The following is a 14,464-nucleotide window of genomic DNA, read 5'->3' as shown; positions in this document are numbered from 1 at the left end:
TGGTGTCATCTGCATATCTGAGGTTACTGATATTTCTCCTGGCAATCTTGATCCCAGCTTGTGCTTCTTCCAGCCCAGCATTTCTCATGATGTACTCTTCATAGAAGTTAAATAAGCAGGGTGACAATATACAGCCTTGATGTACTCCTTTTCCTATTTGGAACCAGTCCGTTATTCCATGTCCAGTTCTAACTGTTGCTTCCTGACCTGCATATAGGTTTCTCAAAAGGCAGGTCAGGTGGTTCTGTACATAGAAGATCCTAAAGATGCTACCAGAAAACTACTAGAGCTCGTCAATGAATTTGGTAAAGTTGCATGTTACAAAATTAATACAAGAAATCTGTTGCATTTCTACACACTAACAACGAAAGATCAGAAGGAGAAATTCAAGAAGCAATTCCATTTACCATTGCATCAAAAAGAATAACATACCTAGGAATAAACCTACCTAAGGAGACTGGTGGCGCAGATGGTAAAGCATCTGCCTACAATGCAAGAGATGTGGGTTTGATACCTGGGTCAGGAAAATCCCCTGGAGAAGGAAATGGCAACCCACTCTAGTACTCTTGCCTGGAAAATCCCATGGAGAGAGGAGCATGGTAGGCTACACAGTCCATGGGGTTGCAAAGAGTCGGACACAACTGAGCAACTTCACTTCACTTCACTAAGGAGACAAAAGACCTTTAGTCTGAAAACTACAAGATGCTGATGAAAGAAATCAAAGAGGACATAAACAAATGGAAAGATATACCATGTTTGTGGATTAGAAGAATCAATATTGTCAAAATAACTATACTACTTACAGCAATCTACAGATTCAATGCAATCCCTGTCAAATTACCAATGGCATTTTTCACAGAACTAGAACAGAAAATCTCAAAATTTGTATGGAGACACAAAAGACCCTGAACAGCCAAAGCAATCTTGGAGGGGGAGAAAAAGAAAACAGAGTTGGTGGAATTAGGCTCCCTGATGTCAGACTGTACTACAAAGCTCGTCATCAAACAGTATGGTACTGGCAGGAAAACAGAAACATAGATCACTGGAACAGGATAAAAACTCAGAAATAAGCCCATGCAACTATAGTCAATCTATGACAAAAGAGGCAGGACTACACAGTGTTGGAAAAGACAGCCTCTTCAACAAATGGTGCTGGGAAAACTGGACTACCACATTTAAAAAAAATGAAATTAGATCATTCCTTAACTCCATATACAAAAATAAGCTCAAAATGGATTAAAGACCCAAATATGAGACTGGACACTATAAAACTCTTAAGAGGAAAACATAGGCAGAACACTCTCTGACATAAATCACAGCAACATCATTTTTGATCCATCTCCCAGAATAATGGAAATAAAAGCAAAAATAAACGAATGAGACCTACTTAAAACTCAAAAACTTTTGCAAAGGAAATAAAATGAAAAGACAACCCACAGACTGAGAGAAAATACTTGCAAATTATGTGACTGATATGGGGTTAAGTCTCCAAAACTTAGAAACAGCTTGACACTTAATAGCATCAAAACAAACAACCTACTCAAAAAATAGGCAGACAACCTGAATAGACATTTATCCAAAGAGGACAGATGTCCAACATTACATGAAAAGATGTTCAACATTGCTAGTTATTAGAGAAATGCAAATCAAAACTACAATGAGATACCACCTCACAGCAGCCAGAGTGGCTGTCATCAAAAACTCCACAAACAAGAAATGCTGGAGAGGGTGTGGAGAGAATTTAAATTGGTGAGAATATAAATTCTCACTGTTGCTGACGATGTAAATTGGTACAGCCACTATGGAAAACAATATGGAGGTTCCTTCAGTTCGGTTCAGTCGCTCAGTCGCGTCCGACTCTTTGTGACCCCATGAATCGCAGCACGCCAGGCCTCCCTGTCCATCACCAACTCCCGGAGTTTCAGCTTCAACATCAGTCCTTCCAATGAACATACAGGACTGATCTCTTTAGGATGGACTGATTGGATCTCCTTGTAGTCCAAGGGACTCTCAAGAGTCTTCTCCAATACCACAGTTCAAAAGCATCAATTCTTCGGCACTCAGCTTTCTTCACAGATATGTGAAGAAACTCTTACATCCATACATGACCACTGGAAAAACCATAGCCTTGACTAGACGGACCTTTGTTGGCAAAGCAATGTGTCTGCTTTTTAATATGCTATTTAGGTTGGTCATAACTTTCCTTCCAAGGAGTAAGCGTCTTTAATTTCATGGCTGCAATCACCATATGCAGTGATTTTAGAGCCCCCCAAAAATAAATTCTGTTTCCACTGTTTCCCCATCTATTTGCCATGAAGTAATGGGACCAGATGCCATGATCTTAGTTTTCTGAATGTTGAGCTTTAAGTCAATTTTTCCACTCTCCTCTTTCACTTTCATCAAGAGGCTTTTTAGTTCCTCTTCACTTTCTGCCATAAGGGTGGTGTCATCTGCATATCTGAGGTTATTGACAGTTCTCCCGGCAATCTTGATTCCAGCTTGTGTTTCTTCCAGCCCAGTCTGACAAAGAGTCATGCTGTTAAATGCTTCCTGACAATGTCACATCTGACAAGTGACTGATTGAAGGAGTTTCTATTATGACAAATGAACTGATTTTATTTCCTTCTCTTACTTCATTCAATATGACATTCTAGGTGATGTTGCTGCAAATGGCCTTATTTCATTCTTAATGGCTGAGTAACATTCGAGTTGGACTATAAAGAAAGCTGAGCGCCAAAGAATTCATGGGGTCGCAGAGTCGGACACGACTGAGTGACTAAACTGAACATTCCATTGTATATATGTACAAACAGTCAGACTCGACTGAGCCTGAACTGAACTGAATGTTCACTGCAGCACTGTTTATAATAGCCAAGACATGGAAGGAATCTAAATGTCCATGAACAGAGGAATGGACAAAGATATGGTGCATATATACAATGGAATGTTCAGTTCAGTTCAGTCACTCAGTCGTGTCCGACTCTGCGACCCCACGAATTCTTTGGCGCTCAGCTTTCTTTATAGTCCAACTCGAATGTTACTCAGCCATTAAGAATGAAATAAGGCCATTTGCAGCAACATCACCTAAAATGTCATATTGAGTGAAGTAAGAGAAGGAAAAAAATCAGTTCATTTGTCATAATAGAAACTCCTTCAATCAGTCACTTGTCAGATGTGACATTGTCAGGAAGCATTTAACAACATTTGTGTGCTGTTTTGGATCTGTCAGGAAATTTTCTGTTCCTTATTAATTTGTGAATATTCAGGAATTAAGAGGAGAGGCAAGCTCCTCTCCTTGGGGCTTAGGAATCCAGGCATTTCCTTCATTATTTTTTCTATACGGTGACAAGTACCCTCTTCCTTCTTATGAACCATATGGTAAAAGTGATTATTTACAACCTTATCTCTTTCATATGCATGACCTCATGGTTCCTTGATAACTTGTAAGTTTTGATTTTATCTCTGCTGAAAATAGCTATCTTGTAAGACAGTATAAATACCTACACAATGTTGAATAAGACACCTTTGCTCCATCAGAGCTTTGGTCCCCGTGTCTTGCTTTCTCTCTCTCTCTCCATCTCTCTTTCAGGCTGATCCCCTGGAGCACACAGGCTCTCTGAGTTCACTTTCCTGCCCGGGCTTCTAAGACCCTCTCGAGAAGGTGCTCTGCGCCTTCACCCCATCGAGAGGGCGCCATGTCAGGGGCTTTACTGGCTTTCTGCGTAAACCAAGGAATATCAGCCTCACTCTCCTTCACTTTCTTATCAGTTGTCTCCAGACCACCAGGTTCCGGTCCATTAAAGGACCCCAACATGACACGAATAATTGAGCAGCAGAGGAAGCCTTCCTCATTCCTGTGCCACAACACTTTAAGGGGGTTACACCTTAAATAAAGAGAAATTAGGAAGGAGACAAAACGCTAATTACGTTACCATTTTTGTTGTTGGTAACTCATGTGACAGATCTTCTCATGGGTAAGGCTTTCTACAAATCCAAACCAATGTAGCCATAAAACCTTTTCTGTAAAAAAAAAAAAAAAAAAATTAACATTGACATACTGAAAAAATATTAACAAAACTGGATCCTAGTTTTCAAAAAAGAAAAATCGAGATCCATTAGAAAGTGTGATTTTTTTATTCATACATTACAAAAGCAAAGCTTCATTCACAATATGAACTACATACTAGATAGAGTTATTTCAGCATTAAACTGCTCTCTGGAATCCCTAAACAATATAGTGTGTTCTGCAACCATACTCAAGTTTTATATTTTACATACAAAATACGTTCTTTACATCAAAGTACATATTAATGAAACCAAGTTCAAGAAATCATATAACCTCTAAGACTACTTAATGAAAAGTCCTTAGCAGGGAATTTGTTAAAAATAATATTTCCATTTGATAAATATTTTTGTAGAACTTAAATGAGGTTTATCTCTGGACATTTTTTTAGGTAATATTCCCTTTGTCAAACAGTTCTGCAGATGAATGGCAAACACATTTCTAAAATGAGACAGCACTGGAAAATATCCAATTAAATTTTTTCAAAGTAAAAGTCTAGCCTTTACTTGAGTTTCAAGAAGTTGTAGCTACATACTATATTAATAAAAATCTGAAATAAAATTATTCCCTGTTAATCTCATCACAGTTTCTTAAAAAAATATTAGTGGAGATAAATTATCTACCAACTTTAAAAATCTAAACTTATGTTCACTGAACAAAAATAAATTTAGTTTCAAAACATTGCCTGTTATCAGCAAAGTATTATAAATAGTGCATGTTAAACTTTTATCAACTCATTTCTATAAAATATATGATTAAAAATAAAATGGGAGAAACATATTCAATACTTAATGGAAGATAATATCTTTCCAATACAGAATTCTCAAAAAATTTAAATAAAATCCTAAATATTTTTAAATATACAATACTAAAAAAGTTTCTAAGTTAGATTTGCTTCAAAAACATTAGTGCATTTAGAATTAACTGTAGCTTTCAAGCACTGATACCTTTGGAATACAACTATGCTCTTTAAGTCATAGGAATTTTAACATTATACATTCTAGTTTGTAATTATGAAAAAATTATCTTAACTAAAATGCTCTTTCAAAGCATCTTTAATTGTCAGGAAAAAAAACAAACAAACCATATTTGTCACTGTTTGGCCCAGAATATACAGTTAATAAACTGTTTTTAACATGAGTTCTTCCTTTTTGTTTAATGAAAACTTCCATTTTCTATTTTGTGGTATTGCTTTTATATGAAGAATAAAATAGAAGAAAAAAATAAATACAAAAGCGTCCAAATGACAGCACCCTGTTTCTGACAGTATATACATATGAGGGTCAAGTTACACATTTGCAAAAGGCTGCTCTAAAACTGATCCGAGGAGCAAGAACTCCAAGCAACAGAGCAGAAGAGACTGCAGACTGGAGATTCACAGGCCTCAGACTGACAAGGAGCGCTGTCTAGAGAAACTCCTCAGTGCTGCTCTTTCCACAGTGCAGTGGAGACCAGATTAAACCACAAGAACTCATTTCAATGGCTTTGTAGTATTTGGAAGAGAGAGCAAAATATCCATTAACTTGGCACTTGGGGGTTTTTGTGGACAGATACCACCAATATTTCCCTTTCACTTACTTTAAGAGTAGAAGTCCTTTTTAGTTAATGCTTAATAATTAAAATGTTTGCTTTAAGAAGCCAATTAGTAACACTTTCAAGAATTGAACCAAATTAAAAATAAAAATTTTGCAAAGTACACAGAAACCAACAGTTAGTAACAATATATTTTATTGTTTGACCAAGCTGTCCTCAGAGTAAGCTAGTTATTACACAATATAAAAACAACAGCCTCCTATTCAAAATTATTCTAGATTTATATAGCAAGTTTTATTTTTGTAAACAAATATGTTTAAATGCATTTTTATATTTATATCCTCTTCTACTAAGGCGACGATTCAGTTCACAGTTTTCATATAGTTTTCTTGCTGTACATGAAAGACTGGCAAAACTGCAAGTAAGTGTTATAACTTGAATTCACAGAAAATATCTTAAATAGCCAATTCTGAAGAGGAGAATAGAATGTTGTGGACATATGTTCTCATTTTTGTAAATGTTACTTCACCAACACATTTTCCCGTTTGTTTCTATATCTACCTTTTCTTGAAAATTATGGGCAATACATGGATAGAAGGCAGGAAAAGGAAACTTCAGATTTTTTTTTGTTTGGAAGGACCGCATTTCCTAGGAATAAGATGGATGACTTCCACTGTACCTCTTTGGTCATCAAAGGAATGGAAGGAATAACAGATTCTCAGTTTGGTTGTAAAATTCATATGTAACATTAGAATGAAGATTTAAATGAAAAATTCAAATTAAAAGGAAAAAAGGCATCTTCATAGATAACCCTCTGATATTTCTAGCGTTCTGGAGTACTTACTGGTAGTTTTTAAAATAAATTACAATAAAAAGAATACAATGGAAAACTGCTGTGTTTAAACTAGAAGCTGAATAAGCAGGTATTTTAAATATTAAACTCCACTTTCAATTTACAGTTTTAAAGTTTCATTTATTTTCAGAACTTTTACTTCATATATTTATAACTTTAATTTTAAAAGAATTAAATGTTTTACATTTGCCCTTATGGAAAAAAGAAAGATTTACTACACTGATACTGCTTTACTATTACCAGTTGAAATTAAACAACTTAATTTAACAACTAAGCTACGTTAACTAATTTTTAATTAAGGGCAATTTCAAAGGCAATTCCTCTAAATATCATTGAAATAAGTTGGAATAGATTTTGAAAGAGAAAGTAATTTATTCTACCATTTTGAAATTATGGCAGAAATAACACCTAGCTGTAATTTAGATGTTGAAATACCAAGAGTATCCATCAGCCTTGACGTTTTTATGGACTGTAAATGTGAGAAATTTAAATAACCACTTGTAAGATTATGATTGTACTCAAATTCTCAAATGTCTAAATGAAAGGAAAAAAGTTAAGATACCAATGTGTCCAACTCTTCTAATACATAAATGACCCTGATGAGGCTTCTATGAAAAAAGAAAACGGACATTTTGTTTCCACTGTCAAACTTATACTCTATATGTATAAAACTTTAAATTAGCAGACACCTTATTAGGGATGACACCACCCCACCCCTCCCCCACAAAAAACAACAGTAAACTGCAAAACACAAAAAGGCCAAGCAAGGAAAGCAGAGTGTGATTGTGTTCAGTGTTGGTTATGTTGCCCTCTTGCAAAATGACAGGCAAAATCATACTTGTTTTTACATTTGCACCCACATATGTTACACTGAAAAGGATTTTCATACCCATGACATCCCATGTGAATAGTGTAAAGGATATTGTCGGCAAAGTACATGTCACAGTGCTGGCAGTGGTGGAGAAGCTGCGGGTCCTGGACTGGCAGGGTGGGAGCTGGAGTGCTCGGCTGGCTGTTTCCCATGCTTGGAGTACTTGTGTGGGCACTTGGCTCACTGCTCGGCCCTGCCACCGGACTGTAGTTCCTCTGGCCGTGTGGCGGCCGAGGCTCTGGGCTGGCGGGAGAGGAGCTCTGAGGAAGACTTGCTGACACGGCAGAAACCACTGCCTGGGCGGAGGGCTGCTGCATCATGAAGGGCTTCTCCTCGGCGCAGGGAACTACGTCAGGCGACGCGGGGTTTTGGTTTTCAGGTGGCAAACTGGACAGCTGTCCAGCTAGAGTTGAGAGCTGGTTTAAAGGGTTGTCGACCATGAGTTCTTGGGGGTCTCTTGGCAGGCCTCCAGTTGGTGTAGTTTTCGCCATACTTTCATAGGAGTCAGTCTGGATATTTGGGATTTCGTGGGTAAAATCATTAAGGTAGTCTGGCTTCTGAACCACCATGGAAGGTGGGCTTAAGTTGATGAGTGCTCTTCTGCTATAGTTCAGGTTGCTAGTTTTCTTCTGTAAAACCCCCCACATTTTCTTGCTGCTTAAGGAAGACCTAGTACCTTTAATTGGTACCATTTTATGCTTGCGCCTTCGATGATGGGACAGGTTGCTTCGGTCACTGCAGCGGAAGGAACACAATTCACATTTGTATGGTTTTTCTCCTGTATGGGAACGCATGTGGGCTTCCAGATGACGCTCATAGGCAGATGCAAATGGACACAAGTGACATCGATGAGGTTTCTCACCTGTTTAAAAGGAAAAATGGGAGAGAAACTGCAGGAGTAGCTCATTTATGAAAAGTTTCATATTTTGTCCATTCATTATTTAGAAACTCATCAAAAATAAAATGCTTTTCGGAAATACACACATGTACAAAAGATTATTAAAATCCGTTAAAGAAGCTGCATACAACAATCTTCATACTATACTGACTAGTGGAATATATTCCTTTCACAGAAGGGATGGCTAAGGCAACGTCTAAGGGTTAGCAGTGTCGCCTGCAATTTTACAGAAACCTCCTCCCTAGTCTGCAATGGCAATGCACTTAGACAGGATAAAGATAAATATATTTATCCTTCATTCTGCCTTCAGCATTAAGCTGGCCAACATGAGAAGCTGACAGATACTGAGTTTAGATCACAAAGGAAGATAGCTAAGGAAGGGAAAGCTTACAAGGGACCTTCCTTCCTTGTATGCTGTCATGCTATTGCTTTGTAAAACTGGATTCACTTCTCCATTTACTCAAACCTTACATCAACCTTCATTTTCAAACAATCACAACTATTTATATGACAGATCAACCTGCCCTCCTTGGCCCCTCTCCAGCCCCTTCTCTGTTACCTGTGTGAATTCTAATGTGTTCAATGAGCCGGGCGGTGCCTTTGCTGGCATAGTTGCAATACCGACACTTGAGCTTTCCATCAAAGGTCCTTTCAAACCCGTCTACTAACATTCCTGAGTTTTCATCCAGGGAAACTTCAACAGATGGGTGATCAAGTCCATTTTGATCACCATCTGTTCCAGCTACAAACAAAGTATAGCAAAAGAAATTATTCATCTCAGCATCAACTCAATTTAGCAATTTAGTGTTGAGTGGTAGGAAATCTTTCATAAACTGACAGGTCACTTAGCATAAAAGTTAAATTCACAAAAATCACACAGTCTTTCTGAACTGACATTAATTCCATACAAAAGCAGCATCATATGAGGGGGGTCTCAAATCACTAACACATATCAGTGCTCAATGTGCTTTTGAGGAAGAGAACAGGGCATTACCTTTATCTGACAGGTAAGGAGAAAAGGGGAGTAAACAGTGATGGCAATTACATGTTTAAGATTCTAGCCGCTTCTACAAATACAATGGGCTGTCATGATCATCTTCACAAATCCTAGTCTATTTAATCTAGAGTAATTCATGTTGAGTTTTATAGTTCCACTCAGCTTACATCTATGTTCTAGACCCTGGGTTGCATTTAGGATCTTAAAATTCTAATTAAGCACATAAAGGGGAATATTGTACCTGATATCTCTGGATGTTATAACCTGTAAGAATTTCAGTTAAGAGATGTTCTGCTGTTCAATTTTAATCAACTACTTTGTATAGGTAAACTGAAGGAGCAAGTGCTCAGGTCTGGAAAACCAGCAGATGGTGGGGACTACAACCCTGCTCTCTCGGATCTGAGTCCAGGAATTGTACACTAGAGCATTAAGAGGGAGTGTCTATTCCTCCAATTTCATGGGAAAAGCACTTCTACACCATCTTAAGGAGGCAGCCATGGATGTATGGACAGTTTGAGCCCTCTGCTCTACGGCTTCCTCCATACCTCACCAGGAGGAGAGAAGGGACTTTGCTGGTTGGTGCAAGTCCAAAATCCAATGGGTCCATTGCACTGGAGGGACAACAAGGCTCAGTGTCCCCCTTTCTCCCATTGCTTTTCTAAGGCAGTGACTTCCAAAATTTTACATGCATATGGAATCACTTGGGGAGTGTATTAAAATACACCTACTGATACAGTAGATCTGGGGTGGGACCTGATGGTTTGCATTTCTCACCAGCTCTCTGCTGTTGCTGGTCCCTGGATTACAAAGCCCTAGGCCATCTAGGTCAAAGGTTAGCATACTTTTCCCACAAGGGTCAGATAGCAAATACAGGCTTTGTGGGCCACGGGGTCTCTCACAGCTACTTGACTCTGCTGCTATAACTCAAAAACAGTTATAGAAAATAGGTCAGCAAGCATGGCTATGTTTCAGTAAAACTATGGATGCTGAAGTTTAAATTTCGTGTTAATTTTCATGTGTCATGACATTATTTTTCTTTTTCCCACCAACCATTTACAAATGTAGAAACCACTCTTAGCAACCACACCAGCAGTCCAGATGGGGCCCACAGGCTGCAGTTTGCTGCCTCCCGAGCGAGGGTCAGGAAGAGACCCCAGTCTTCGTGTGGGAGCAAACCCGCCGGTCTCTCTGTAGGGCAGACAGGACAGGTTCAAGTACTCACTGCTTTCTCTTGGCTAGTTTCACCTCCTAGGTGAGCACACATGGTGGGCCCTCTCTTCATTTTAAGAGAAGAAACAGAAACCTCTATTTTGTCTCAGGTCTAATACAAAGGCCTTGTGTAGTGAAGATGGACTCCCTTTGGGCTCCTTGTACCCACTGTTAGCTAATGGAACCTGGAGAATGGGAAGGAAATTTAGAAACCCCAACTTTTGCACAGGAGAGAACGCATCTCTGGACCCCAGGGTAAGCTCTGGGGCGGGAGGTGGGGGGGTCCTCTCCCTCAGCAAAACCTGACCCGTTTAAAGAAGGGGGAAAAAAACTGCCCATCTTCTGCCCAAAAGAGAATGATTCACATTAGCGAGCAACAGTGGCTTCATACTATGGATAACAACACACAAACATTACATGTATAAAAAATGAATTATTTAATGGTATTAAGAGGAATCTACCTCCCTGAAGAGCCTCTGCTTCTTTGTCCCCACTAACTGATCCAGAAATCATGTTGACATGATGGGTCTGCTGAGTTAGGTATTCCTGGAAATCTTTCACAAAGTCCAAAGGCTCCGGTTTCTTCTCACCCATCTTTGATTTTGATATATATATGTGTATATATATGAATATTTCTGGAGTTTACAGTTCGTTATACCTATAGGGGGAAAATAAAATAATTTTACACTATTTAGGGAGATGCAGTATGTATTAAAACAACAACACTGACGAAGATTATTATGGGCCAGGTACTACAAAGCAAGAGAACACAGTCCCTGCTTTTAAATACCTTATAATCTTCCTGGTGAACTAAAGAAGACATACAAAAAACAGTCAACAAGTCATATATTTAATATTTAAATAAACTGGGATACAAACTTAGTTTGAATGGATGGAAAGAAATTACAAAAAGAAAAACCCAGATGAAAGAAATCGGCATATCAGCAGGGATTATCATTGAAGGAGACAGTAGAGAAACCAAGTGGCTCAAACAGGGCTGGTGGAGAGAACTTCTGGACGATGCCCATGGTGCCGTCCGTACCACGGCACTGTACCAGTGCCTGCGCTGGCCGGTACAGGTGCCACTCGCCACATGCAGCTACTGAGTGCTCAAATGCGGCTCATACAAATGACTTGAGTTTTGTTTAATTTAAAAGTGAAATAGCTACATGTGGCTAGTGACTACCATATCACACAGCAAAGGGTCTTAAAACAACATTCTCACATGAATGAGAACTCTAGAAGTAGGTGATCTAGAACAGTGGTGGCAAACTTTCTGAAACGGGCCAGATAGGAAATATTTTAGCCTGTGACTGTCACTATAGCTAAAAGCAGCCACAGACAATATGTATAGGAATAAACGTGATCATGGTCTAAATTCAATTCAGTTCAGTTGCTCAGTCGTGTCCAACTCTTTGCGATCCCATGAACCACAGCACGTCAGGTCTCCCTGTCCATCACCAACTCCTGGAGTCCACACAAACCCATGTCCATTGAGTCAGTGATGCCATCCAACCATCTTATCCTGTCGTCCCCTTCTCCTCCTGCCCTCAATCTTTCATTCATCAGGGTCCAAGCAGGCACAGAGCCAGGTTTGGCCTACGGGCTGAAACTTTGTGACCCCTGCCCTAGAAATCCAAATCACCACCTCTACCACCACTCACCATCCTACTCATTCTGAGAAAAAGAAAAAAAAATTTTACAGAAAAGAAAAAAATACCTGATGCTGACGGAGAGAAACTCTCATGTCAGATTTTGCAATTATAAACTAAAAACTGGTCTTCACATAGGTGTTTGGCCCAAATTCACAAATCAAATAACCAAAAAGTTTTCTAGTAAAAACAAGCTGAGGAAGTCTAGCACGTAGGAGACAACAAGTTTTTCCTTCCAATAAAAACATATTTATGCACATGTTCTAAAATACGCCTTATGCTAAAAATTTCTTTCCCTAAACCCCAACTACTTAATGAGTAATTTACTATCTAAGAAAGTTATCTTTGATAGCCAGCAGTAGGCATCTAAAGCTAAAGGTCAGTCATGTCTCAGTATATATGCTTAATTTTTTCTCAAAGCATAGCACACACACAGAAAAGCACAGCAGTCCTAAGGGTAGAGGCTTGGTGAATTGTCACAAAATGAACACATCCATGAAATCAACACTAATGTCTAGAAACAGAAGGCTACCAGCATGCCAGGAGCCCTGCCGTGTACCACCAAGGGCTCTACATCCCTGACAGCTGAAACTGCTGGCCCAAAGGGTATGCATATGTTCCGCTTCAGATAATGCCAGATAGTTTTTCAAAGTGAGTATACCGATCTGTACTCCCATCAGTGCAGAACAAGAGTCTTGTTGCCACACACCCTCACCAACGCCCAGGTATTTTTTTGCCTTTTTCATTTTAGCCATCTTGATGAGTGTATGGTGGTATCACACTGGTTTTAATTTGTATGACTTGATAATTAATTAAGCTGTGTACTTGTTAACTTCCCACTTATATAACCTCTATTTCATACCCAGTGAAGCATCTGTTCAAGTCTTTTGTTCATTTCTCTATCAGGTTGTCCATCTAATTAATATGTAAGAGTTCCTCACAATATTCTGGATATGAGTTCTTTATCGTGCTGTGCTTAGTCGCTCAGACGTGTCCGACCCTTTGCAACCCCATGGACTGTAGCCCACCAGGCTCCTCTGTCCATGGGATTCTCCAGGCAAGAATACTGGAGTAGGTTGCTATGCCCTCCTCCAGGGGATCTTCCCAATCCAGGAATCGAACCCATGTCTCCCGCATTGCAGGTGGATTCTTTACTAGCCACCAGGGAAGCCCTTTATTAGATATGTATATCTTGAGAACTTCTCACACTCTGTGGCTCGACTTTTCACTTTCTTAATGGTAACTTTTGATGAACAGAAGTTCTTAATATAGTCCAATTTACCCATCCTCCCCTACCTTTACATTTAGAGTTGCTGGTATCCTTGCCTATATTTTACATGAAGATGTTCTCCTGTATTTTCTTGTGAAATTTTTATTATGTTTTTACCTTTCATATTTTTATCTGGAATTGAGCTTTGTGTATTGTAAAGTTACAAGTCAAAATACACTTTTTCTCCCCATGGAGATATCCAACTATCCTAGCAACATGCATTTGATAGACCAGTCTTTCTCCACCAGCCTCTTTTCTCACCTTTCTAAACCAGATGATATATGAGATGCTATTTCTGGATTCTTCATTCTGTTCCATTGGCCTATTTTTGTCTGTCCTCACACTACCACCACATAGTCTCAGTAATAAAAATCTTAATATCTCAGTAATTTAAGTCCACCAGTTGTTTTTCTCCTTCAAGAATATTTGGACCACTCTGGGTTCTTTTCTTTATGGTCTGAGACACCACCCTTTTCAGCCTAAGTGTTTCCGTGGCAAGAATTACAGTGTTGTGGAAATGAGGTAAAAGCACATTTTCCAATTAACAAAAGCGTGATCAACTTTAAAAAAAAAAAATTTATTTTTTTGGCTGCTTTGGGTCTTAGTTGCAGCGTACAGGGTCTTTAGTTACAGCATGTGGGATCTAGCTCCCTGACAGGGATCAAAGCCTGGCCCCCTGCATTGGCAGCATGGAGTCTTAGAAACTGGACCAGCAAGGAGGTCCCAGAAAACTTGACCAACATTTTAAAAACAAAAACTTCTATTTTAATTAACTTTAACTAGAAATCTACTAGAAATAGACTAACTTGACAGTGTTGCTACTATTGATTGTGTTATACAACAATTAGTTTTCATTCCAATCCCAAAGAAAGGCAATGCCAAAGAATGCTCAAACTACAGCACAATTGCACTCATCTCACACGCTAGTAAAGTAATGCTTAAAATTCTCCAAGCCAGGCTTCAGCAATACGTGAACTGTGAACTTCCAGATATTCAAGCTGGTTTTAGAAAAGGAGAGGAACCAGAGATCAAATTGCCAACATCCGCTGGATCATGGAAAAAGCAAGAGAGTTCCAGAAAAACATCTATTTCTGCTTTATGGACTATGCCAAAGCCTT

At 38.9% G+C, this 14,464-nt stretch overlaps 2 protein-coding genes across 3 annotated transcripts in view; both read right to left on the bottom strand.

Annotated features, from left to right (window-relative positions):
* The window catches only part of LOC105002539 (uncharacterized protein C10orf88-like), a 48,910-nt gene extending 44,836 nt beyond the window's left edge, over positions 1-4,074 (bottom strand). The window contains exon 1 of the mRNA XM_010859181.1: positions 3,933-4,074. The gene's annotated coding sequence lies outside the window, so the exon portion shown is untranslated. The remainder of the gene's footprint in view (positions 1-3,932) is intronic.
* Positions 4,075-5,774: 1,700 nt separating this feature from the next.
* IKZF5 (IKAROS family zinc finger 5 (Pegasus)) overlaps positions 5,775-14,464 on the bottom strand; it is a 16,059-nt gene continuing 7,369 nt past the window's right edge. For both annotated transcript variants that reach the window (XM_010859178.1, XM_010859177.1), the window contains 3 exons: positions 10,886-11,082; positions 8,778-8,960; positions 5,775-8,182 (listed from right to left, as the gene is read on the bottom strand). In XM_010859178.1, coding sequence (XP_010857480.1) covers positions 7,239-8,182; positions 8,778-8,960; positions 10,886-11,018 — 1,260 coding nt within the window. In that variant the 5' untranslated portion in view covers positions 11,019-11,082 and the 3' untranslated portion in view covers positions 5,775-7,238. The remainder of the gene's footprint in view (positions 8,183-8,777; positions 8,961-10,885; positions 11,083-14,464) is intronic.

This window comes from Bison bison, unplaced genomic scaffold, assembly GCF_000754665.1.
Source record: "Bison bison bison isolate TAMUID 2011002044 unplaced genomic scaffold, Bison_UMD1.0 scf7180017864456, whole genome shotgun sequence".
NCBI classification, from domain to species: domain Eukaryota; kingdom Metazoa; phylum Chordata; class Mammalia; order Artiodactyla; family Bovidae; genus Bison; species Bison bison.
The sequence above is the reverse complement of the archived record's forward strand: the minus strand, read 5'-3'. Positions and strand labels throughout refer to the sequence as shown.